General features: G+C 43.4%; 1 protein-coding gene across 1 annotated transcript in view; it reads right to left on the reverse strand.

Annotated features, from left to right (window-relative positions):
- The window catches only part of SNX30 (sorting nexin family member 30), a 51,657-nt gene that overhangs the window by 19,641 nt on the left and 5,975 nt on the right, over positions 1-26,041 (reverse strand). Inside the window, exons 2-4 of the mRNA XM_087742475.1 lie at positions 11,441-11,629; positions 5,184-5,294; positions 1,442-1,600 (exon numbers count right to left, since the gene is read on the reverse strand). Coding sequence (XP_087598601.1) covers positions 1,442-1,600; positions 5,184-5,294; positions 11,441-11,629 — 459 coding nt within the window. The remainder of the gene's footprint in view (positions 1-1,441; positions 1,601-5,183; positions 5,295-11,440; positions 11,630-26,041) is intronic.

Raw genomic sequence — 26,041 nt, forward strand, 5'->3', positions numbered from 1 at the left:
TAAGTGTTCTTTAAAAAAAAATACAACAGACTTCTTCAAAACATTTACTACAGTATTCTTTCCAAGTACTTATACATGTCAGATGTAAGTCTGATTAAGAGAACCTGACATCTTAGCAGCTACTATAATTTTGAATTATGTTTGCATTTAAATGCAGTGGTTCCTTGACTCTTGCCTTCTGCCTGTCCTAAGCACCACCTGCAAGCAGGCATCAGAAAAAGGCCCTTTAACTCAAAATTATTCACTCACTCTCTCTCAAGCATTCTGGCGTCTTGCTTTTACCAAGCATTACTAGGCCAAAGAGAGAACTTGAAGAAAGGTTGGTTTCTCTTTTTCAACCAGGAGGTGGTCTCATGACTTTCTGCAGTAACTAAATTCTGAAGTCCTAGCAGACTGAACTGACACCTCACTGCTGCAATACAGCAAGTTCCAACACTACAGACAGCCAGAAGAACACATGTCCTTTTCCCTCAGCCTCCCTGGATGTTCTGTATTCTCAAGGCAAGCCCTGCTCAGGGCTGAGGATAAAGCCCTTACCATTCATTTTACAGGGGTGGGAGAAGATGACAGAGCAGCTAAGAAAGTTGCATCATGCTTTGACAGCTGAAAAGCAGAACAAAGCTATCTGACATTTAACTATCAAGGTGCTATACAAATTTTGCATTTCTAGCTTGTTTCAGCTGTTAAATTCACCATGGAGGCAAAATAAAAGGGAACTGGAGATTGAGTCTCACATTACCAGCAAGCAGAGCACAAGCCCGAAGTGAGCTCAAATTAAGTGTCACATTTGAGTGAGCTAGTGTAATGTGAGATTGGAAAGATGTGCTTTTACAGCTCTCCTCACTTATCAGGTCAAACTCAAGCATGACTCTAGGTTCTCCTAGTCTTATTTAAAATGCAGTTCAAAAGACACTCAAAGAAAATTGCACAGTTGCTGGATGAGTCACACAGAAGATGAGCATGAAGCTGTTGACCAAGAAAAAACAAGAACGAGGTCTTCACACTTAGTTTTGAGGACAACAAGTGCAAGCAGTATAGAAGGCACAGACAAGAAAAAAGCAAAGAAATCTGCAACTTTTTGTGCAAGAGAGATCTTCCCTTCTCCCCAAAAGAAGATTTCACAAAGTCTACAATTTTCTAAATTCTGAACCTCTCTTGCATCAGAGCAGTATGTTCTAGACACAGGGATACAAAACAAGCAGGTCTGGAGAACTGAATTTGTAAATTCCTTCAAGGAAAGGGAACCCATACGGTAGTCACACACATGGGTCTGTCACACACAACATTCAGGGTCCCCAACAACTCTCTGGTATTCTAGAGGAAGTTCTGACCTGCACATGTAGTTTTATTCATGCCTTTTAACCTTCATTTCAAAAGAGACTGCAAAGATGCCTGTTCTGTTGTCGCTGTCAATGACTGTATTTGAAAGCCACTGGCTTACCTTGGCTGTGAGAAACACGTTGAAGTGCTCATTAAAAGAAAGCACTGGGTGATCAGTTATTCTCTTCAAGAATTTGTCTAATGCTTTCCTCCTCGTCTCCACGAACTCTTCAGAAAAGCGATCGACAACACCCTTCACCACAAATTTCTCAGGAAGCGGCTGTCAGAGACAAGCAAAATGCACAAGATTCAAAAGACCAAAAATTTGCTTTGCTATTTGGAAACATACAAAGCAATCAAATTCCAGTCTTAACAGGAACTGAGATGTTATGTTTGCTAACAGCAACCATACACCAGATGGGAGACAAGCCCTGCTCTGAATTATCCTTTAGCTGGTCTGGCCTAATGCTAGCAATTCTACTGAGTGGCTTCAGCTGAGAACTACATCAGTGAAGCTCAGACAGTACTCCTGGCATAGCTTAGGGTGTTCCCAGCTACTACTCAGACAGTTTAACAATTCTACTTACTCTTCCCCCCCACATTCTCAACAGTTTAGAGCTCCTGGACAGGTCCCGTCTGTGGAGGGCTGATAGTCTCAGTGATAGCACCACACTGAGCAAAGACAGATGAGCAGGCTTGACACAGCAAATGGTCGAGTAGTCCAGGCTGGAGCCTTCCTGAAGCACTTGCACACTCGGTCATCTATCATAGCCAACATTCCTGAGCATGTTTGTGTAAGTGACAAAGGTCTGCCAACTCTTTCATCTTACTCCTATTTCGACTCCACCAGTTCATCTCTGCAGTTCAGCTTAACATGTAATCCCAAATCTGCCTCCAGACTTGCTAGTTCTGCAGTCCCTCCTGTTATGCTTAGACTCCAAACTTCAAAGTACCACTTCAGATGGAAGATAAATCTTTAAGCTTCAGCACGGTTAGTCTCAGCTCTACCACTAAATCTGCTTTTGTTCTCTCCAAACAGTATGGACTCCAAGATTAATATCAGTTTTTAAATTGTGCTTTGTTTTTTATTCCTGTGAAACGGTCCACCCAGACAGATAATCTGCTTACTCTTAAGCTAGCCATGACAGCCATTTGCACCCAATTCAGGAATCAGGATTCTCCTCTGCAAAGAGTCTTTGTCATCTGAAATCTGTGACAACAGTAATTAAAAGAAAAAAGAAATTGTGTATGCATATGCCTTTCCCACCATACCCTAGCTGGTGTGGGATGTTCATGAAGACTGCACCTCCTAAAAAAACACAGCCAGCATGACTTAGCTGCAACATAGCTGCATTTTGACCGCTATAATAAGTGCATACAATTTAAGACTTATCTTACTATGCTTAGCATTCAGATCAGTCATTCTAGTCAAACCAATGTAAGGTACACTCTGATTAGACTTCTTCAGAAGAGTAATGCTTAGTGCAGAAGTCTTCAGGGAGGAAGAAACTCTCTTCCCTTGCTTTGTAAACTTTAGCCAGGACTCCATAATTTAGGAAGTCACTACCTCAGCACCATATGCAGGAGGAAAAGGACAAGCTGGAAGACTAGTTTAAATAACCCTAGTTGAACCAAACACATGCAAACAGGCACTGAATAATCACTAAATTTTGAGCAATTGAGACCCACAGAAGGGTGCACCTCTATTACAGAGACTTCTGCCATTTAACCTGGTTTTAGCTATAGCAGTAGTTATAGTCCTTTACATTTTAGGCCTTCGGAGGTCCATCCCAAGTAGTACACACAGCTAGCAACTGATATCCTGCTTTAACTGTGTGTTACTTATCTACCTTTTAGTCTTCCAGCTTAATAGTCTACTTTTCCCTGCTGTGACATGTGAGCAGAGTTCACTGCAGTCAGAAATGGCTTCAAGTACCCAAATAGCACCATGCAAAGACAAGATCCTTGGCCATATTAGGCTTATCTTTCTAGTCTAGAAACAGATCTGAGAGCGTTTTTACTGTTGTTGAAAGAAGACATTAGAATAAGTCTCAGATCATTTAAAAAAAGTAAAAATCAGTAACGAAAGAGATTAAAAGGAACCCATGTTCAGTTTAGTTTGGGCTCGTAAGCGTAGGCTATCATGACTCGCTGCACTGAGAAGACACATCATTTGTTACAGGAAGATTTTAGGCAGAGTCACTATATCGAGATTAGGAAGGCAATCCCCTTTTGGTATTTTGTTAGGCAGAAAGCCACCAGGGATTGCAGTATCTCCAGTTACAAATACAGATACTCTTAGATTGGCTTTAAACATCCTTTCAGAATACACTGGAGTCACAGCGCACCTGCAACTGCCTTTAGCTTCTGTTCCCCATCTGCTTCTAGGAAATAAATACATAAAGTATTCAGCAATCTCCCACCATACCACTGCATGGAGGAGATTAATAGGAAATTCCATAACCACTAACTTGTGCGCAGACAAATAAAAAAGGGCAGTGCATACTTATGCTTCCAGATTTTCTAGAAGAGAGGCACTTAAGAGATTGCCTTGTTCTGCAGCCGGTTTCATGTCCCGTATTAGAGACACTTGTGCCAAATGTGCCGTTCTGTGTGCAACAAATTCCAGGTCACAGCAAAGCAGCTTGATTCCTTGGCTGTGACTCACCTTCTGCTACTAGACTATTATTTATTGCCTTGCAGCCTTCAGGCAGGACTGGCAGCCTGTTAGTACACTCAAGAATCTGTAGAAGCTTAACCTCGATAGTACCAGCTGTTCAGAGAAGAGGGAGGGAGAAAAGAGGGTCTGGGCAGCTAACACATTAATCTTATGTCTCCACCTTACCCCGGCAAGCTCACTCTCTCTCTTCTCTTCTCCCTACCTCTCAGTAAACATATTTGCTGCCCATTAGTCGTGTCACATGATTTTGCAAAGTATTTCTTATCTTTGAGAGACTGAGCTATTATTCCACTTAGAGGCAAGTCCCAGAGAAATTAAGGACTTAAACAGCTCTCTACCCTGGAACAGCCGAACTGAATACTTTTCACATAGCCTAGTCCTTGCTGAGGGAGGGAGAGCAGAGAAACTTCCCCCTCCATCCCAGACAGGCAAGTTAAGGTATGCTACCATTGTTGCTATTTCCCGACAGGCTTTTTTGAATTTCTTTGTTCAAAAGAGCTGATGGTGGTGATCTCACAGGCTTCTTACCTTTTCACATCTTCTACAGCATGAGAAACAGACTGCTGAAGATCAGTATCAACCTCGTCATATCACATAAGGTGGTCAGACTGCCAGTTTCACTGACAAGAAGGGGTGCAGTAGTTTAGCTAATCTCATTAGCTAAAATTCTGCCTACTGAAGGCATGCAATAGCTACCAAGCCAGAGCCTAAGATTTGTAAGTCCGTGCTATTAAATGCTAACACAAACAGTTAAAATACTCTCTTTAAAAACAGCTCAAAAGGCAATCTTGAAAACTGACTGAGACTAGGACTTGAAGTACCTGTGTGGCTTTTCATAAGCCTCAGATACTTGGAAATCTATATGTAATAACTGAGCAAACAGATGAAGCATATTCCATTTACGCCACAACAAATGTAGCCACCGCACATACTGCCCTACAGGAGGCTGCCAAAGCTCAACCCTCAGGTGTGCCACCCAAGAAAAGTCTAAGCTTCATAATCAGTCAAGAATGGGAAGCTCTTCCCACTCCACTAGAAGAGAATGAAGTACCGTATTTAAATCTAAATACTAGAAGAGAATGAAGTACTGTATTTAAATCTAAAGAGACATATCACCAAAATATCACCCTTGGAAGACAGATACAGAACTGTTCTTAATAGCAGATTTTTGCTTACTACCTACGGGAATGAGATGTGTGGGCTGAGACTCTTCCAGCTTGTTCCTCAACCAGTCGAAGTCTTGGTACCGCCGGCGGACAGAATACTCTGGCAAATCAAACTCTGCTCGTGTGGTCTGGAAAAGAAGAACAGGATACACTTAGTGTGCACCAAAACCTCTCACTTCAGAGCTTAGCAGCAAATGCAGTACAGCCATCACTGGCAAGGGTGAGGCCAGATAAGCCTTGCATGGGGACTCCATCCCCAAAATCATGTTTGCAGCCAGCATGAGAGGAAGATCCTCTGGCCTTTCAAGCAGTGGGAAAGCCAGCAACAAGAAAAATGATTACTTGGACCTGATGTGTTCTTAATATCTATTCGTACTACATTACATGTCATGCTCAGGTAAACTTTATGGCAGGAGTCTGTGCAGAGGAGAGTAGTGTGCACCCTGTTAGTCTCTTGGCAGTTACAAGTTTGCGGGGAAGACTGTATGAAATCTTCATTCCAAGGACGAGACTATTTTAGCCATCAAGAATTAAAAGCAAAGATATTTAATGACTTGTTTCTTTTATGAGGTGCATTAACCATGGGTGAAAAAAATGTTTCACCACTGCCCCGTATTCCAGAAGTGGCAGGCTTATTACACTCCTTCAAGGCTAAAAGATTAGAACATAAGCCATTGCTAGGTTTGCTGAAGGACTGTTGTTGATTCCTGAGAGGAAGAAACAAGTTTGTTTCCATTAAGTTCAGGTATGCCTGATTAGAGATACCAGTACATTAAGTTAAATCTTTAAAGTTTTCATTCTTTAGGGCAAGGAGTTAAACTTGCCATTAGAAGTTTGAGACAGAAGGTAAGTATGCAGAGAAACTGCTGGCAAATGTTTTATCCAGTCCTGAAACAGTCCACAGCCTGGAAAGCTAACTGTGTGGTGCTGCTTGCACAGCATGTATTGCAACTGCCTAAAAGCACTAATGAAACTGTGTACCAACTCAGAGTCTCTGCTAAAGAGCCTGGTATTGCAATAGCCCTGATTGGAAGGTAGATGACCCTTACCATTATGTCCCACTGAGAAGCACAGGTCACAGAGAAGCCGAGAGAGCTACACTTAGTTACTCGCAGCATCAAGACCATCTTACAATGAAGATGCTCCAGTGCCAGCATACCGCATGTCTACAGCCAGACATCAAAACCACTGCATTCTGGGGAACGCACCAGCTCTCCTACCCTTGAACTGGCACCGAGTCCAGCACTAGGTTGCTTTGCTACTCCTAGCCGCTACAACTACCTGCTAAATTCCAGCAGAGATTTTCTATTTACTTCCAGACTGAGAGCAACTGCCACATATTTGGAGAGAGCCAAGTAGCAGCCTCTAAATGCAATCCACCTCTTCACTTGCTCTCTGGATGGCTCCAGCTCTTCAGCTACTGCACGCTACTCCCACCAATCCCCACTGGGGATCCCGTACAAGTTCTATGCCAGAAATCTCTTTCTAGGGGGAAGCCAGCAGCCTTAACACACTATCAACAGAACAGTAGCTCTACTATACTATAAACAGCATGCTAATGTGTGTGATATTACCTATGAATGGTTTGGTTTCTAGAAAAGTAAGGCATAGAGAGACAGCAAAGAAGAAATCAATCTCACCCCCTCCCATCTGCTAGCTGACCTGCTAGCTATGATAAGAGATACACGTTAGTCCATGGATTAACATAATGAATCCTCACCAATGGAGCAGTTGTGTTTGTAGATGAGGGACTACCGAGACATAGATATCCACTGCGGATTTGTGCTTTACTCAGCTACATCTCTGAGTAACACCAGCTTATTTAATGTGTTAGAGTGCCACACTATAACTGAAACTTCTGAGACTTCATATGAACCATTTTCACCTGTTTTGAGTAAGAGACTGAACGGCATTATGCTAGAACAAGATAATTCACACACATGTAGACAGCCCTCATCAGCCAGTGGTGCTGACTGCTTTGTTCTGCTAAAAGGGTAGCTATACCTCAGCCTTGATGGAGATGACCTGAAATTAAAAAAAAAAAAAAAAAAAAAAAGTAGGGAAAGTAGTAGGGAAAGCTTTTGTGAACTGGCTGTCACTGGCCAAAGGCCTCTTAACAAAGACCAGACAGTGAGTGACCAAGATGTATACATACTACAGTGTCTTATCCTGTAGCATAAGGATGAAGGTAAAGTCTCCCATCTGTTAGTGCTGAGAACCTTATTAACCACTATTCTGCTAACAGTCAAGGCAAACTGTATAGGTACTATTTAGTCTAGAAGTAGGAAAGCAGGATAAGTCCCAGTGCACAAACTTTACATTAGTTATCCTTCATCTCTAGCAAACTGCTCCTGCTGCCTTTACATCACAAGCAGATTTGCAAAGTTTTCCATATATCAGGTTTTGTTCATCAGAGGGAAGCAGATGAAAATACATCACAGTCATCAGCATTTCAGTGCTTGCTGTACAGGCTGTCAAATCTACACAGCAAATAAACTTTTCAAAGACTATTTGGCCAGAACATAAGGGCCCTTCAAAGTTTTAATGACACCTCACTAACACTGAAAGAATTTGGATCTCGGATCAAACTGTTCATTAGCTTTGCACTAGTTACTTTTTCCAGACTGCAAAAAAAAGGGAACAGGGTCTTGCCACTGTCCAGAGACAGCAAGTGAAATGTGTGTGTGTGTTTGACACAGTTGAATTCCTCCTGCTTTCTTAATAGAATCCATAAATCTCATCTTGCAAGGACACGTGTCTCTCCCAAAGGAAGCTGAGAAACTTATGTGGCAGATCTCAACCTCCCAAAAAATAACGGGCAAGACATTTCCAGGGATTTATTGAAGACTCCAGCACAGTTCCACTAAGTCAGCACTGCAGTATTCTGGGCTCAGTTTTACTTTCTGGAAAGCAGGCAGGGTTACAGACACTTTTACCTCTGTTGTTGGAATAGTTTTGACTTGAAGCAATATTAAGGCAATCACCAAGTCTTGGTCTTGTGTAAGATTCTTGTCTTTCTTGAAAGGAGTTAGCAGCCAAACCTAAAGCTAGCCTGTGATGACTATGTGAAAGTATTTTTGTACCGTAGTTCTAGTCTCTTACTCGCTACATCTGATCGTGGATTCCCCTCCATGTTGTTATTTAAGTTTGAGGCAAAATCTTCAACTAGAAAAAGAGGATAATGGCAGAGGGGGGAAGGGAGCAAGATCAGTGTTCTTAGTACTTTATAGTTTCATTTGCCTCAAATAGTTTAGCCTGTTTGAAAAAGAGATCATAGCACTTACACCTGCTCCTCTCTAGGGATCAAGCTGTTTCATGTGCTCAGGTGATCTACCCAATGTGTGCACTGGAAGCAGGACGAGAATGACAGGAAAAAGAAAACAAGACCTCCACTTCAGTACTGACTGATTTGAAAGCCTCTCCCTTCAAGCCTGCAGAGTAACTGCATGACTCTGAGGAATGGCATACAGCTGTTCAGACCTCCATGGGAAAAGGCACAGAAGAAGGCCTTGCCATCCTAGAAAGTACAACAAAAGTGAAGTTAGAAGCACACTTACTTATGTTTCCCTCAGGAGAGATGACTACATAACACAAGGGTAAGCTTTATTTTCCCCCTCTCTCCTCAGAAAGATCTGCTTGATAAAACCCCTCTAGAGTGCACATTTGTCTATCTGAAGAGCACAAAGGTATATCATCAAGAACACCCAAGACATTTCAATCATCACAGCCAAGACCAACTAAATTCCAGCACCGGTTTCACTCACCTTTTTGGTTCCGCTAGCCTCCCCATATAAGAAAACTGCTGTTAGCAAGAAGACAGACTACGAAAGAGTCAAGAGAGCCAGGTCTGAATCACTGTCCTCCTTATTTTGGGTATTCCCATTATGTTCTTTAAATGTGTTCATCCAGAAGACAGCCTGGGGAATGCCACCTGGCTCCTACTAGGAAGCTGTGAAAGCAAGGGCACAAGCAGGACCAAGTAAACTCTAAGCTTTCTTCTCAGCTTGCTTCCCTGCAAGCCATTGTTTTGGACCAAATGTTTTGGACCCTTCCTCAGCCACCACCACCACCTCTGCTGACAAAGGTACCAGTAGATGAGAAGTCTGGGGCATACTGCAAGACTTCTCTTTTTTGCTGTTATGATGAAGGATCTTTCTAAAGAAAGGAAAAAAAAAAGCACACAACACAAAAACAAGACTGTGGTCAGGTCGCACTCTTCCCTACAGTGGTGTCCAGTCACAGCCACAAGCGCACATTACAGCACTAGCAATTACACTCCCCTGTTCCACCTAGTGATGCTGCTTTTCACACCAAGGAAGTCTTCAACATAACTCATTCCAGGACCTATGTTTATCCAGACCTTTGAGGTTCCAATAGCATTCTTCAGTGGAGAAAGAAAAAAAGCAGCCATCCCTGCCTCCTCATCCAGAGCCACACCGAAACCCTTTCAGCCCTTTACAGGTCTCAAATCCCTCTCACACAAGGCTGCAAGGGAGGTGGTGGGTAGATATGACCTTACACTGATGACAGGAGCAAGGTCTGCTATAGAACTTTGACCTACAACCTGGAGGTGCAAGCATCAGCACTCACCCCTATCTACGGATTATTCCTGTGCAGCTTTTTTGCCATCTTTAATTACTGCTTTCAGCTACAATGGCTGATGCCACGCTAACTGCCCAATCAAAGAGGCCTTGTCTGTATGGCAAGAATGAATCAGACCATTAATACTGTTAGTCTTCCAAACAGTCTTTTTTTTAAAAAATGAGAGAGAGTGCTAGAGGTGGTGACCCTAGAGGTTAGCCTGAAGTTTACAAGAATAATAAACCTGAAGAGGTGATACGTCCGTGGTAACTGATAAGAATAAATTATACAGTCTTTCACAATAGTATTGCTATGATATAGCAGATTTATGGGCTACAGTGTGATCCCAAATAAAACAAGTATTAACAGACAGGCAGGCAGATATGCAAAATCAGAAGTACAGGATGATTTTTTTTTTTAATTAAAAAAAGACACTGTTGGGTAATACATCTGATGTAAACACTACAGGCTGGGGGAGGAGTGGCTGAAGAGCTGCCTGGCAGAAAAGGACCTGAGGGTGTTGTATGACAGCTGCCTGAACATGAGCCAGCAGTGTGCCCAGGTGGCCAAGAGGGCCAATGGCATCCTGGCTTGTATCAGGAATAGTGTGGCCAGCAGGACCAAGGAGGTGATAGTGCCCCTGTACTCGGCACTGGTGAGGCCGCACCTCGAGTACTGTGTTCAGTTTTGGGCCCCTCACTCCAAGACGGACATCGAGGTGCTGGAGCGTGTCCAGAGGAGGGCAATGAGACCGGTGAAGGGTCTGGAGCACAAGTCTTATGAGGAGCAGCTGAGGGAGCTGGGGTTGTTTAGCCTGGAGAAGAGGAGGCTGAGGGGAGACCTTATTGCTCTCTACAACTACCTGAAAGGAGGCTGTAGCCAGGTGGGGGTCGGTCTCTTCTCCCTAGTAACAAGCAATATGACGAAAGAAAATGGCCTCAAGCTGCACCGGGGGAGGTTTAGGTTGGATATTAGGAAAAAAACAGAAATCAACATTCCAGTTGTGAGCGCAGTGGACTTTTCAGATCACTTTTCCTATTAATGTAATTAGATTGCATTAATGATTGAACTACAACACATGCTGAAAAAACCTCTAGCATATTTCTTTTGGTAGGCAGTAGCATTCTTAGGCTACTTAGTTTTAGCAGCAGCTATACAGCCTTCTGTACCAACAACTACATGGAAACTAGTTTACAGTTGAGGATCAAGATTATGATTTACGTAAATGGCTGATAGAGGAAGTGTGGTGAACACATAAAGCAACAAGCTTAAAGCATTTCAGAAAAGGACAGACACAAAACGTGAGATGATTAACAGCGAATCAACAACAAAGTACATGCCCCTTCAGGGGAAGTAACTCAACCCAAATGGGTGTCAGATTATTTTATATGAACAGACTTCCAAGTTAATGAAAAAAACTGGCCTTGCAAATTTACGAACAGTTCTATTTAAGAGTCAGAAACAAAAATCTAAGCTGACATGTTAAAAGTTTTGCATAGGTTCATATACTGAGGTAGTAACAGTTCTGCTAAAAGAAGTCACACCTTCAACACATTCACAAGATACTGAAAGACACTAAGTTCTTGTCCTTAAGACAAGGAAATACAATGCAAGGCATAGATGTCCTGAACATGCCCTAAAAAAAACTCTCCAAAGAAGAATGTAGTAGGGAAAGCAGAATGTTGCTTTGTACCTTTGTTGTAACCCTGTATGTGATATATGTCTCCATGGTGCACACGTGTTTTTTGGGATCATCGACAGTAACAAAGAGGTCTCTAGTTTCCCCATCCAAGTCATCATCCAGCTGCAGTCTGTTGAGGAGAGATGAGGAGGAAGCTGGGCTGGAAGTGTCCACAGGTGTGCCATTGGGTAGACTGAGATCCTGTATCAGAGAGAAAAAAACAGCAGGTTTTTAATAAGTTAACAGATTCATTGTAAAGCATAGTATTCTCAAAGATGCCACTGACAAGCTTCATTGATATATTACAAGAGCTATTTATTTCAGCAGCTCCAAGGATCACCCTCTTCCAGGATACCTGGGCAATCCCCTAAGGTCTGGGCTTTGAGCATTAGGTTGTTCTACTGGTCCACAAGCTGAAGAGAAAGCACATTACCATCATACCTCCCCTTAGTATGGTGCAACCTGTTTTCTATTCATGAAGAAGCAGAAGTATTGCTGAACTAACAGCTCCTGGTGAGACTGAACCAACTTAGACTCTAAAAACAAAACAGGTAGGCAAATCAAAAGACCTACTTATAAGACAGGCTTCAGGCAAAGTGGCAACAGTCCATTTGACTGGAAAGCAGTCAGCCTTCGCCTCTGGAGACTGCTACCGTAAAGGAAGGAGGGCAAACTTGTATCAGAGGCTTCCCATCCAGTCCATTAACTTTCAAACATGCTGACAGCAGTCAGACTGAGTTGCCACCACTGCACTACAGGACAGTCACAGATCATACACTCCAGCACCAGTGTCTATGCACACCTCCCTTTTGGGGTCCTAAGGCCAATGCAAACACTGTGTTTTGCTTGGAGAGGTCCTCGTTCCAATCCTCACAACTCCAAGAGTATCATCCAGTGCCTAGGGAAGACAGAGGCTAAAAGAACCAGCAAGTGGCTACTTTAGGAAGAGATGCACAAGGGTTTGGGAAGTCTGTAATGCATTGAATCAGCAGCAGCAGGGAAAAAAAAAAAACAAAACACAACTTTATAGCCAACTTGGTACATTCCCACACCTTTGAGTCTCACACTTTGATACAGAGCAACTACTCCATACAGCTAGTGGTTACTCCGCTTTGCACTTTGCTCTGCTCTGGTTTTGTAGCAGAGGGAGCTAACAGCATGTGACAAGTTGTACAATATGTAGGAACATCAACAGTATTAGAAATTCCCAAAGATCCCTGGCTCTTCTTTTCAGAAAAAAAGAGGAGTTTATTAGTTTGTTTGTTTTAACTAGTAGCACAAGAACAGATTTATCCACAGAGTGTTTCCCTTGTAAGGACAAAGGTTCCTCTGGCAGATGGAGAAACATCACTACAGCCAAGCAGCACATTAACTAGAAGTCCTTTAGCTTTAGAATTACTGCTTAGCCCCAGCTTCACACAGTCTTTAAGTGACTGAATGAAACGTATACTCTTAGGAAAGCAATCCTGTTTGGGTAAGATCCTCTTTGTCCATCAGTACTCCTTATACAACTGTGGTTTTTATGTTCCAGCTGGACAAGGGTAGTCCCTGTCTTCAAAAGAAGTCCTCCTTTGTTCAAGGGTTCAGAATTAGAGGTGAGAGCTTCAAGTTAAAGCTACTTACGAAGGTCTGTCTTTGGCAATGGCTAAGAACAGGGCTAAGTTCCTACCAGTCTTTGCACAAACCCATCATGGGAATACTGGGATTTTATAGACAGCCCTGTGCCTGCTGCAGTCCTGCAGAACTGTGGTAGTACTACTCTTCACCTTGAGGACTGCCTTATGAAGTAGAGAGAATAAAGCTTCAGCCTAAACATTTTCGGAAAGGGGTGATCTAAACTATTGTCTACTAACAAGAGAGGTTAGATGCATTCTCCCAGCTAATGCTTGGAAGTGGTTGCCAACAGATGAGAGGTTTCAGATTTAACTGGCAAGTGAGCAAGAATTGGAAGGTAGGCACTCAAATGCTCTCTTCAGAGGGCAAAAGAGCAGGATGAGCATGGCACCACTTTCCAGCTCATACATGAGGTTGACAGCTTGAACTACACAAGCATCTGGCTCAGACTCAACATAGGAGGAGTGTGTACAACAGGAAGAGGCAATGCTACAATAACTCAGCAGATAAGGAGTTCTTTTATACAAACAGAATAAGCAGGAGACAGGATAATATTAGCAAGAGGAGATGGCTTCAGAAAATCTGCGGTTTAGCTAGACAGGAGAATTTGGCTGAGCAGAGTAAAGAGCAAAGCAAACCCTGGGACATCACAGTAGCTGTAGACAAATCTGTTCCCGTTTCCAAAAGGAAAAGACAGCTCTTCATTACCCATGTGCAATAAGCATTAGTATAAGACAAGTTGTGCCAAAACTGCAGCCAGTCAAATTCTAAGCTTCCCACATGGAAATGAATTAACTTGCAGAAACAGCTTAAGCCTGGTTGCACAGGAGATCTCAAAAGCTTGTAACAAAACCCTTCCAAAAGACAGCTTAAAGAATACGATGGAATCTGCTTAAAATACGAAAACTCTGCATCAAGGTGTCAGAACAACTGGAGGAAGGACCAAAGATGGAGCTTGCAGCCACTTGCATGAAGTTCGTGACTTTCCTCACCAATTCTGTTTGGAGATAACAATATCATACTAGCATATCTTGCACTTTATAAGCAGGGCAGAGCTTTGTAAAGGCTGGAGTCCACTTCCATCTACTCGAGTGTGTTCTTACAGTCATGGGTCCTGTGAAATATCTCAGGTCTTAAAATAAAGGCTGTGATAGTTTTACCTGATCTCAGCCTTGGATGAAACACCACAGATCTACATCAAGTAAAGCTTCTAGACCAACTCTGGTTAGAAGCAGGAGGGCTGCTAGCTGTGGCGGGAGGAAAAGAGGATGTATACACCAAAAGCACTGCTGTGCTGGACTGCCTCATCTGCAATGGCAGAACCCTCCCCTGGCAGTCACAGCTGGCATCATGCCCTGCTACTTGGCTAGTTTTCAGTAGTTGAAGGCTGAGTTAGAAGCTAACTATTTGTCCTTCTTAATGGCTGGAGCCTCCTAGCTAACTGCACAAGGAGCAATGCTTATGACTGCTGAACCTTCGTTTAACAGTAAGCAGGATCAGTTTGCTGAAGTCTTATGCTATTGCTAGAAAGTGGTAGGCTTTGAAGTGTCACGGCACATGGCCTAGCAATCTAAGTTGTCTCAGGCTGTAACCCTTTCAGGAGAGCACCTCCTCGTCATGTTAATTGGCACTGGCTTTCTTCCATGGCACTTGAAGGTTTTGCAGTTTGGGAAGCAAGACTGCATTATCTGTTCTAGTCTGCTTTTACCACAGAAAGAGGAGTATGTCCTGCAGAGCCTAGCAGGAAAGAGATCTGCAGCCTTCTGCGTTTCTGCCTGTCAGTGTAGTTATCATACCCACAAGCATCCGAAATACTGACTAGTATTAATTGTTTTATATAAGAGTCTCACTCAGCGCCAGGGACTCATGCATCAGCTTCACCTTTAGTGCACCAAGTAGCTGCTCATCCACTGTTTTAAGTACCTATCTGCATTATCAGAGATCAGCACAGTCCCAGTCCCAGCGGGTATCTACTGCTCACAAAACTCTTCACGGAAAAAAAAGCCTTTTTGTCACAGCACCTGTTACTTACAGTACAGTCAGCCTGCCATGAATCTGAGCAGTCCCACAGCAGGGAGGAGGGAAGGCTGCTTCTGGCAGCCAGGCAGAGGCATGGAGGACAGGTTGTGTCAAAACATTCTTTAAGGTTTAGCAAGTATCCATGAAGACTTCCTCAAGTTTCAAAGCTTTTTCTAAAGTACAGAGCAAAAATCCTTAGCCGCTGTTGCTCAGGCCAGTCTCATAGATTTGTCATCTGCTGAAGAAGGTCAGGTGAAGGTTTAGCAAGGCCTGGATCCCAACCTATAGCAGAAATAGCATGACATTCAGATGTTCAGGTTCATGATCTACTGGTTAAGCACTCGGCTTTTATGCACAGCTGTACAATCACCTACAGGCAAACTCTTCACACATTCCTATGGAGTTTGTAGGATCCCTGAAGACACCCAAATTTATGGGTACATGAGATTAGATGACTCTAGCAGCACAAGTTTAGTTTCCTACAGTGCAGAGAAAGTGGGAACTAACTGTCTGTGTGGGAAATGCATGAGCCCTGCCAACTATGCAGGCTGCTATCTGGTAAGGAAGCAGCTTCACATTCTTTTGTTGTATTATGCAGTCCAAACACCTTGACTGGTTAGCCTGACCAGAAACAGATACTAAATCTATCAAGAAGTTCACTTCATCCAAGTTTAAAATTCAGCTGAATTTTATAAACTTGAAGTCTGCATGTGAGATGCAAAATGAGTTGGGAAGTTTCCAGCTGATGTCACCTTCTCCCTCCTTCATTCTCCCAGATTTTCCAAGACTCTGGATTTACAGAGCAGCTTGGATCCACATAAAGTAAAACCTCAGAAGCTTGGTATTCAGTCTTCTGGATGGCAGCCTCTCCCAATGGAGTAGTATACACCACAGAAAGCATCCACAATTCAACCCCTGAAGGCTAAAAAAGGGTCTAAAATTCTGTAGCTATTGGCTTATTGTCAAGTGAAGATCATGCAGTCTCCTACTGAGTTAAGCGCAGCTAGTCAATACTGCAGCTTCCAGAAAGTGAATGTTAGTTTTCACCTATCCTGCCTTAACAACTGTACAGCTTAACCTGATAGCTTTGCTATCTAAGCAGTAGCCCACGAAGGAAGTGGCAGAGGTAGTTCAGCGAGGTCTTCCAAGTACAGATAAGCTCATCTCGGGAAAGGGTTAGTCTGAAACCACCTGATGTTGCAAGCACATTGCTCTCATTCAACAAGTATTAGATGACAGTAAGAGACATTTAGAAATGTTGCTGTTTAGAGGCAAGTGGTGCACTTAACCCCAAATATCCCTGCCTAACTCAGGGACCTTCCAGCCAGGCCTGTACTACTCCTAGAGCCTCACTACTTTGCTTCTGAAATGCAGAGTGCTGTACCTTTCTCCTTGAGTTTCAAGGTGTTGCGTTGCTTTTTGCCATCCATTTCCCAGAGAGACACAACCACAGATACAGTCATGTCGAGGGGACAACGATTCCACCCAAGGACTGCAGCTGCTTTCTGGAACAGTCTTACCTTTGTATTTTTGGTACATGACAATAAGCCATTGCAAAGTTGCTGCTGGTGACTGGAAAACTAAAATTATTTAGATGCAAACATTCCCAAGAACACTATAAAAGCTTGCATTAACTTGGCTTTCACAGACCTGTTCACAGCACTACTTGTCTCATTCCAGCAAGTTTTGAAAGCAGGTATTTTTTGTTTATAGAGTCCTCTGCCACCGGCCTGTACAGGTCAGCTCTGCGTAGAAGAGAAAGCACCTTTCCATCCTCCAGTTCATCTACATCAGTATGTCTGTCACTGACAACATAGTATCCTATTAGAAGATCTCACTGAGCATCTGTATAGTGAAATCTCAGTCTGCACAGACTATTATCCAATACCAGCTGCAGACAAATACCTAAACTTCTCTTCAGATACAGAAGAAGGGAAGAAAAGGCATTTGCTTCCCCTTTATACATGGCCAGTTTCATTCTCTACCAGGCATCAGCATCATACTTTGTTTACTACAGGTCACATTTGTTTCCCCACATATATCTGAGCTAGATGTGAGATACTGCATGTCCCCTCCTCTCACACTTGTCTTTGGGCAGCTACTTTAAGGCAAGAGTGACTGAAGTGGGGATCCAGACTGCAGAGAAGGTAGAATGCTCTGGATACAGCAGGGAAGGGAGGATAAGAAGGCAGTCTTCCCCTACAAAGTTTAAAAAAAAAAAAAAAAACCCAACAAAAAAAAAAAAACCAAAAAACCCCACAGTTAAACTCCAAAAACCGTATTCATTCCCAGGAGGAAGCACCACATTTCTACACTGATCCACAAACAAGACCGTGCCAAGTTTGTAGTTTGACAAGAACTGTGAGAATCAACTTTTAAGGCTGGACCTACCCTCCTGGGAAAGGGTGAGTGGTTACATGCACATCAGCTCCTGACATCCTTCTCCATTAATGGGAAGAAGAGTACAGTACGTGTGGGTGTACTCACAAGGAACAAGATTCTCTCAGAAGAGGTCAGTGTTTTCCACTATATTAATCATCTAGAATCAGACTGCAAGGTGGAGGCTATTTTAAGAGCAATACAGACTAAGCTCCAATCAGAAGCAATTCTTCTTGCTCGTACCTGGAAATGTGTCAGCAGAGGAGGGACAGGGCTGGGTGTTGAGGACACAAGCCCAGATTTTTACTTCCTAGCCCTGGAAGGTATTGTGCAACAAGTCTGTGGGCCCTGCAGTGTTGGGTGAAAAGCCCCTAACTCTAATGGGGCATGCATACCACACCTGGTCCAAGCCTCACCTCTACAGTTTCAGCAGTACCACTGGTATTCTACCCACATAACCAAAAAGCCACTAAAGACTGGATCAATTTGCTCTCAGGATATTTTAAATAGGTGTCAGAGTACAGCATGCTGCCAAGCCATGAGTCTGATGACTTTGTTCTGGAGTTCATCACTCGAACTAGTGTTTCTGCTACGTAGGTCAGAGTTGCCTGGAGGTGGACTCCTCAGTATCCCTGAAAAAATAAGAATTTCAGATGCAGCAGCTGATTGTAACAGCATGCAGTTTGGTACCACTCAAGACCTGGGTGCATTCTTGCTTATAAAGGTATCATATTTGGAACAGTGTTTCTTGGGATTTTGGCTGGACAGAGAAAACACTGGAACAAGCTTCACAGAGACACTACATGACTGACATGAGCACTTTCCAAGCCTTCTCATGCAGGTCATGGGATTCCCACCTCTTTCCTGAGGCTAACAGCCAAGTTTTATAGGATGGATTATTTCACTTTGTGGTTTGTTTTCCCATAAGTCATCACAGTTAAGCTAACCAAAGCAAGAACGTGGGCACAGAAGCGTTTCCTGCAAACAGCATTTTCAGCAAGAGCAATAAGCCATCTCCTACCTCTGTTGCTGAAGTCTTCAGGGACTCAACTACAATACGGCTCAGTTTCAGCCTTCGTCTGCACGGGGCGGGGGGGGGAGTGTAAACGGGAATGTCACAAGAAGGTGTCAAGTACCACATCAGACCATCTGTTCATACGGTCTGGCTACATGTCTGTCTTCTCACAGAGTCCTTAACAGGGTGGCCTCTTTTCCTAGTCTGGAAGAACTGTGCAATATCACACTAAAGCTAAACGTGGTTCAGGTTACACTCTAAAAATGAGGATCATGAGTGGCATCTCACAGATGCTTTACAGCAGTTAAGGCAAGTCCTTCAATATTAGTAATAAACCACATTATTGTGCTACTTTGTGCACATAGGTCAAAAGGCTTTGGGGGCCGGGCATTTGGCAAATGAAATGGGTTGTTATTTGGAGCAGACATTAATTAGGTAAAATGTAAAGGGCTAAGACATACTTTTGTCTTATTAACTCTCACTAACCTGACGTGTACTTCCCTGTATCCTCCGAACAGGAAGGAAAGTGCGAGGAGTAACTGGATGCTTGCCACATCTTATAGCTCCCTTACTGTGGCAAGGCATTTTAAATGCAGAGATGTATTTTAACACGTCCACAGGATGAACTGTTCTCTTGGAAGAAAAAAAGTCGCAGATCCAAGGTTAGCTTCTACATCTGTTTATGAAGCACTAGAGTTCTCACAGAAAGCTTTATCTGTCTTCCCAAGCAAAAAGCCAGTCTGGCAACTGTTCAGCAAGATTAGTTCAGTTATGTTTAAGCTGTAGAAAGTAGTAGAAAAGCACTTGTGACCCAAAGGAAAGCAAGAGAGTTTATCATTTGGGCAGATTTGGATTTCCATCCTTTAGCAGAGCTAAAGGTTCTTTCTTCCTTCTGCAGTTCTCAGTAGAAGGCAACAGGCCCCAACTCCACTCTATTTACAGACCTCAAAGATCTTCACAAATTGCACAAGCTAGATGTCTTCAGAGACATTTAGAAAAATGCAGACCTTTTGAGTCAAGTCTCCAGTTCCTCTTCTCTAGCTCTGTTAAGTTCCATGTCCACCTGCAAGGAGTTTATTTCAAGAATATTGTTTGTTATAACTTGAATTATTATCAGAAGGGTTCTGCAGCTGTGTGCACAGGAACATCATAACCCATTTTAACGTGCTAAAGAGCACCTTGTTAATGAATAAGCCTAACACACTCATTGTTTTGTTTAAAGCTTCATTTTCAGAACCTGAGCTCTGACCTTCTAAAATGCAAAGCAGCAGCCAGGATTCAGACCATGAGCAGGAAAACTTCAATCCAGCATATGACTAGGAGTCATTCCCAATCCAAGAAGCCAGATTTATATCTGATTACAGATGGAACAGTTATTAAGCTTGTCCAAATTAAACTGCTTTCTCCTATGTCTCAAAGACACACGGCTTTGTGTTAAAGCTCTGCAGACATACCGTCCAGCAGTTTTTTCCTGTTCATGCTTTAGAAGCAGGTTTAGCTGCATCAGTTATCTAGGTATCCAGTGTCACCAAAGTGCCAATTTGGCCGAGATGTTTTTGAGAGCAAACAGTAATATTTTTTAGATGTGAACAGATGCAAAATATTAGGGAGAAGCAGAGAGAAGAAACAGGAAGGAAAGAGATGACAGAGGGCTGGAAAGCACTGCAGTATCCTGGTAAATACTTTGTTTAAACAAGCAAGAATAGACTCCCATATCACACTACGACATGGATTTCCTCATGCTGACTGTTTTAGATGAGTTGCATTAGCATTTCCACACAAAAGATCAGTGGAGGTTTCATGACAGCAAGTCAGACTGATGAGACATCACTGTGCAAGTAAAGGAGGCAGAGATATTCAAAGGGGAGAACTCATGTTTTCATCTCAAACCCTGGAAGATCTGGAGGAGTGTGCTCTTGAAGGAGCTCTCAGAGTTAGTTTACGCAGGTGCAATTTAAGCGATAGCCCTCCATCATGTTTGCTGATAAACAAGACATTTTCCAGCAGAAAGGCATTTGCTCCCAGAGGGATAAAATAAACGAAGTGCCTATCTGTTGGAGGAAAAAAAGGAAAAACAAAAACAAAACAAACCACACAGTATGACCGCTCTACTCCCTGCTTTAGGGAGAGCAAGTGAGGAGAAGCAGTCATGCACTATTTCCTCACAGTATGAAAATCATCTATAGAGAGTGATAGAGGGAAGAAACAAGGCATGAGATCTACAGACTAATTAATCTACAGAAACACCCTTTATTTATATGGCCTAGGCTCCTGACAGCCACTGTGGCACATACAGGTGTTTGGCAGACATGGCTTCAAATGAAGTATACTGATCCAGGAGCAAGCTAGTCAGCATACTGAAAGTCAGCATACAAATCCTAAAAAGGCCAAGCTGATCACCGGCAATAAATGGTATTGATTAAAATTTTCCAGGGATTTTCTTGGCAACAATCCAAAACACAGTTTCATCTTGGCAGTATCCAAGATTTTCACTTGCCTTATACTAGCACCTAAAAAGCTTCAGCAAAGGTGTCAGTTCTACCCAGATAAGCACGGGTTTGAGTATTGTCTGGGGTAGTCTATCACTCACCATTCCCACATGTCAGCGCTTTCACCACTGAGCTGGTTGAAAGTAGCTTTTGGTAACACCATCTGCAGCACTGAGGGGGCAGAGAAGCCTCTGCCCTCAAGAAACACCTGCACTGCAGCATATTCCTTTCAAGGAACACATCACGTCATTCAATCTCACTGGAAAAGTGAGGCCAACTATGCAGACAGACCTTAAGACAGGTTCTTTTACACCCTAAAAGGCCCTTCAGAAGGATACAGCAAGTTCCATCCAAGCAGTGTAAGCAACACTTTCCCATGAGGACAGGGCATTGAACCAGTGTAGTAACAGCTTTCCTGGTAGATGTGACACAGAGAAGCTTCACCCCTTGCTAGTATTTTGGCTTCCAGAGACTCCTAGCTACTCTCATCAGATATGCAGTGTTAGAGTGCTTTAAAAGAGCTTGTTGTTTCAGACAAATTCATCCTGAGGTTAGAGCACAGACTAAGAATAAGAATCAGGATTAAAGCATGTGCTTCACTGCTGTAAGCCATCCCATCACTAGTAACACTACAGACCATTGCAACTATTATTTTCCAAGACAGGCAGAGAGGTTGTGATCCTCACAGTAGGGTCTGCACTCCTTAATTTGAGGGTATCATCTAGAAGCAAGCAAAGCCAGTTGCTACTTACATTTTGTTCATTTTCCTGGAGAGTAGAGTATTACACATTTTCGTGATGTCTTTGCTCTGACATGCTAGTGTATTTCTCTGCAACCTAAGACACATAAAACCACAAACCTGAGTCCAGCAGAAGCCCATCTTTAGGGATTAGAGACACCACCACTTTCACTTCCAGAGTAACCTGTCACCTACTGCTTATTGCTCCATAGAAGCAGCAGTGTGGAAGCTCTGAACGTGGCTGTAAGACAGGGATATTCTCCAAAGGAATTTATGCTTTGAGGACCACTCTAAATACAGCTTTTGGCTGAGCTCTTTCCTTGCCTGTCGTATAACTTTTGGATTACTACCTTTATTTGCAGAACAATTTCAGCTAGTTCCACTAACCCATGTCACCTACATGCTTATTCAGACAGATACTTCATGACTTCTGCAAAATATCTGGTTGAGAATCAACAGTTTTGGCATTATAACATCACCTACCGCTGAAGGCAACACCTCCTCCTGCCCCCTGCCCCTCCCAATTTAGAAAATAAAACGTGTCCCATAACTTCATCCATCTGTCAATAAACCATTTAAGATGGACTGGCGTTGGGAATGCTAACTCATTAAAAGAGTTGCAGCTCACTGGATTTGTTTTCCATCTTCAGTTGGTCACTGCAGTATTGTCAGTAGCTGCCTTGCTGTCAGTTATTGCCCTTAGTACCTGGAAGAGAAACAGGTTCCCCATAGTTTTTTGATAATTTACCAACAGTATATTCTTACTAAGAGTAAATTCACTTGGCTTTTACCCAGGGTTTCAGCTGCCACCGCCTCCAAGGTGGAGTTGGGAGCTTTCTGTCCCATTTCATCCTAGTGATCCCATTTTCATCCAGCTCGGGCAGTCAAGTCAGCCACAGCTTAGAGAGTCAGTACAGCCCAGCATTTAAAATCTTGCTCAAGGCTGGCAGAGAACAAGCCTCAGTGAAGTTACTTCCAAGAAACAGACAAGATGAAATGCCACTTTTAATTGGTGTACTGTCTTCTGCAGACTGAAAGCACACGTAAATTACAATCTCAAAGATGCAGTTTAGGTGTTGCAAGTAGATTTTCATGCAGCAGTACTGAGTTAAGTCTGACTGCACCGTAAGAGCTCCCGTCTGGTCTCATGACCTACTTTACAGAAACCAGCTTCTCCACTCAGATAAGGAAGACACCAGCCAGTGTGACAGCAAGATGATCTGTTTGAGATACCACAGGAGTAGTCCACAATGCTAGAAAGACACCAGGACGATAGTTTGCAGGTTAATCTAGGAACTGATCTCTCCCAGATCACAGTGTGTCAATAGGAAAGCCTCGGTCATTATCCTCTGCCCCTCCCATCATTAATTACAGGGACACACTGCCTGAGGCTTATCACAAACCCCTGAGGCACCGATAAGAGAGTGATGTGCCCACACAGCTGTAAAAAGAGAGCTTCTTAATCAATCTGGTTATCCCCTTCTCCCCACGAAGGAGCTCAGAGAGCATCCAGCAGCTCGGGTAGGTTTGAGGCGTTCCAGCACAGGCAGCCGGGAGGATTCTTTCCAACCGCCAAGCATAACTTTTTCCACCATGGCAAGCTACTGCCAAAACTCAGCCTTCTGAAACCCGTCTGAAGAACCAAGCTCCTCTACGTACATTTTGAATATCTGTTTTCAATACTCTGTCTCATTAAGTATGAAGCAATCCTGTTGAAAAGATTATGAAAGCTGTGCAACACTGAATTCAACCTCAAAAGTTTACCCCTCCCTCCATTAAGTTGAAATAAGAACCACAAAGTAATAATACTGTTATACAGTAGAAGCTATGTTCAGTTTTACCTGATGGAAAGATTAAAAAAGTAACAGTGCTCAGACCGTTATGTCGATGCAAGTGTTTGTCCCAAGTTAAGTGTTAGCTCTCCTTCACCTTGTTCCGAAGAGATGGGAATTGCCAATTCCAGAGACACGCACTGTACTGGGAAGTTGTGGATCATGAAGAGACCACCGAGTACAGTTTTACAACAGTACTAGAGCACCTACATTGTAAGATACCATTAAAGCACCCCTACCAATAAAATTCTACTTCTATAAATGAAGGCAACTGTGGTGTTGTACGTGCTTCTACACCATCAAACCCCAGACTGGCTACAAGCAAAAAGGAGCCAAGCAGGCTATCTTTTCAGTAAGATACCATAGTATTAACCTATCCAAGTGGTATCATGAGTTTGAGAAATGAAATAGCTAAAGAAAGCAGTTATAGTTACCACAGTTATGAAACATGGGAAACTGGATTCAGATAGCAGCTTGGCTGTGGGTAGAGCACTGATGGCAAGCCGAAAGCCATGCCAGGTTTAAGTCAGCTCTTTTAACTAGAAGACTAGAAAAGAGCTGCCTGGTGCACGTGCATGCACGCAGAGTGCAATGGGAAAAGAGACAGCAGTTCCTTTAACCAGCCACCCAAAACTGGAGTTCAAAGATTACCACTAAGCTCAGCCTTTGAGAGCTGATGGCCCACTTATGAAGCATGTGGCAGACAAGTGCTTGTCCCTGAAAGTTTCCTGGCCTAAGAACCATGGTTCAGCAATTGAACACACATCTACTATGCCACATAACTTCCCCATGCAGCGCCGTGACTGGGGGAAGAGAACCACGGGATTTCCCAAAAGCCCGGAGAACAGCTTCATAAATAGGTGAATTCTGAAACAGTTAGGAGACAGTTCAACCAAACCAGCAATCCAACTGTCCTAGATGGAAAACAACATTTCTGTGTCCTTCAAGCACTTCTTCTGCAGACAAGGACAGGGATTTACTGGAAGAAGCTTCACATTCACAGGCCTTTATGGGCAACTTGAATCACAACGATATTTGCTGTAAATAATAACACAGCAAAGGTGGCATCAATCCAGAAGGTTTCTGAAGTGCACTGCCTGACACAGGCGACTGATAAGCTGACTACGGGAAATGCTTTGCTGAACTTTAGTCTTACAAAGAAAGAAAAACTGGTCAGGGATGTGAAGGGAGGGCGCTGCCTCAGCCACAGGAGCCATGAGCTGGTGGAGTTTGGGATCCCAAGAGGACAGAGCAAAGCAAAGAGCAGGATCACAACCCCAGACTTCCAGGGAGCAGACTTTGGCCTCTTCAGGGATCTGCTAGGACAAAGGCACATGGCCCTGGAGAGGCATCCAGGAGAACTAGTTGATTTTCAAGAAACACCTCCCCAGCCCTGAAACTGGTCCATCCCAATGAGCAGGAAATCAAGCAAAGGTGGCTGGAGACCTGCATGCATGAACACTGAGCTCCTGACTAAACTCAAACATAAAAAGGAAGCATAAAAAAGGTAGCAGCAGGCATAGCTGACCCAGCAGGAACATTAAAGACACTATCTGAGCATGCAGGGATGGGCTTAGTGGGATGGAGCCAAATCTGGCAAAGTATAAGAATAGCAAGAAAGGCTTCTACAGGTACATCAGCAGCAAAACAAAGAGCAAGGAAAATGCAGTCCTGATGGGGAAGAGGATATGATGACAAAGGACACAGATAAGACCGATGTACTCGGTGCTTTCTTTGCCTTAGTCTTTATCAAGATGACCAGCCTTCTGGAATCCCAGGCCCCTGAGCCCAGTTGGAAAGTCTGGAACACAGCAAACTCACCATCAGTGGGGGAGGACCAGGTTAGGGAGCACTTCAACAAACTGGACAGACATAAGCCCATGATGAGATGGACCCACAAGTGCTGAGGGAGCTGGATGATGACACTGTAGTGCCTCTTTCAATTATCCTTATTATGGTGATGAGGGGAGGTTCCTGAGGACTGGAAGAAACCAAGAGTCACTCCTGTCTTCAAGAAGGCAGATACAGGGAACTACAGGCCAGTCAGCCTCATTTCAATCCCTGGAAAGGTGATCGAGCAAATACTGGAATCCATTCCCAAACACATGAAGGACATGGTGATGAGAAGTCAGCATGGACTTAAGGGAAGTCATGCTTAACCAACCCAACACCTGCTATGAAGATATGACTGGCCTGGTGTACAAGAGGAGAGCTTTAATGTGGTTTATCTCAACTTTAAGAGGGCTTTCAACACTGTCTCCCATAACATCCTCCTAGACAAGCTGATGAGGTACAAGCTAGGCAGATGTACAGCGAAGTGGACTGAGAACGGGCTGAACTGCTACACTCAAAGGGTTGTGATCCCACAAATTCCTACTGGAGGGCAGTCATTAGTGGAGTACACCAGCAGACAGTAATAGGGCCACTACTGTTAAACACCTTCATTAATGACCTAAATGATGGGACAGGGTACATCCTCAGCAAGTGGGCTGACGGTGCAGAACTGGGTGGAGTGCTTGATACATC

This window comes from Nipponia nippon, unplaced genomic scaffold (genome assembly GCF_047370975.1).
Source record: "Nipponia nippon isolate SJK-2023a ecotype South Korea unplaced genomic scaffold, ASM4737097v1 scaffold_8, whole genome shotgun sequence".
In the NCBI taxonomy this organism is placed as follows: Eukaryota; Metazoa; Chordata; class Aves; order Pelecaniformes; family Threskiornithidae; genus Nipponia; species Nipponia nippon.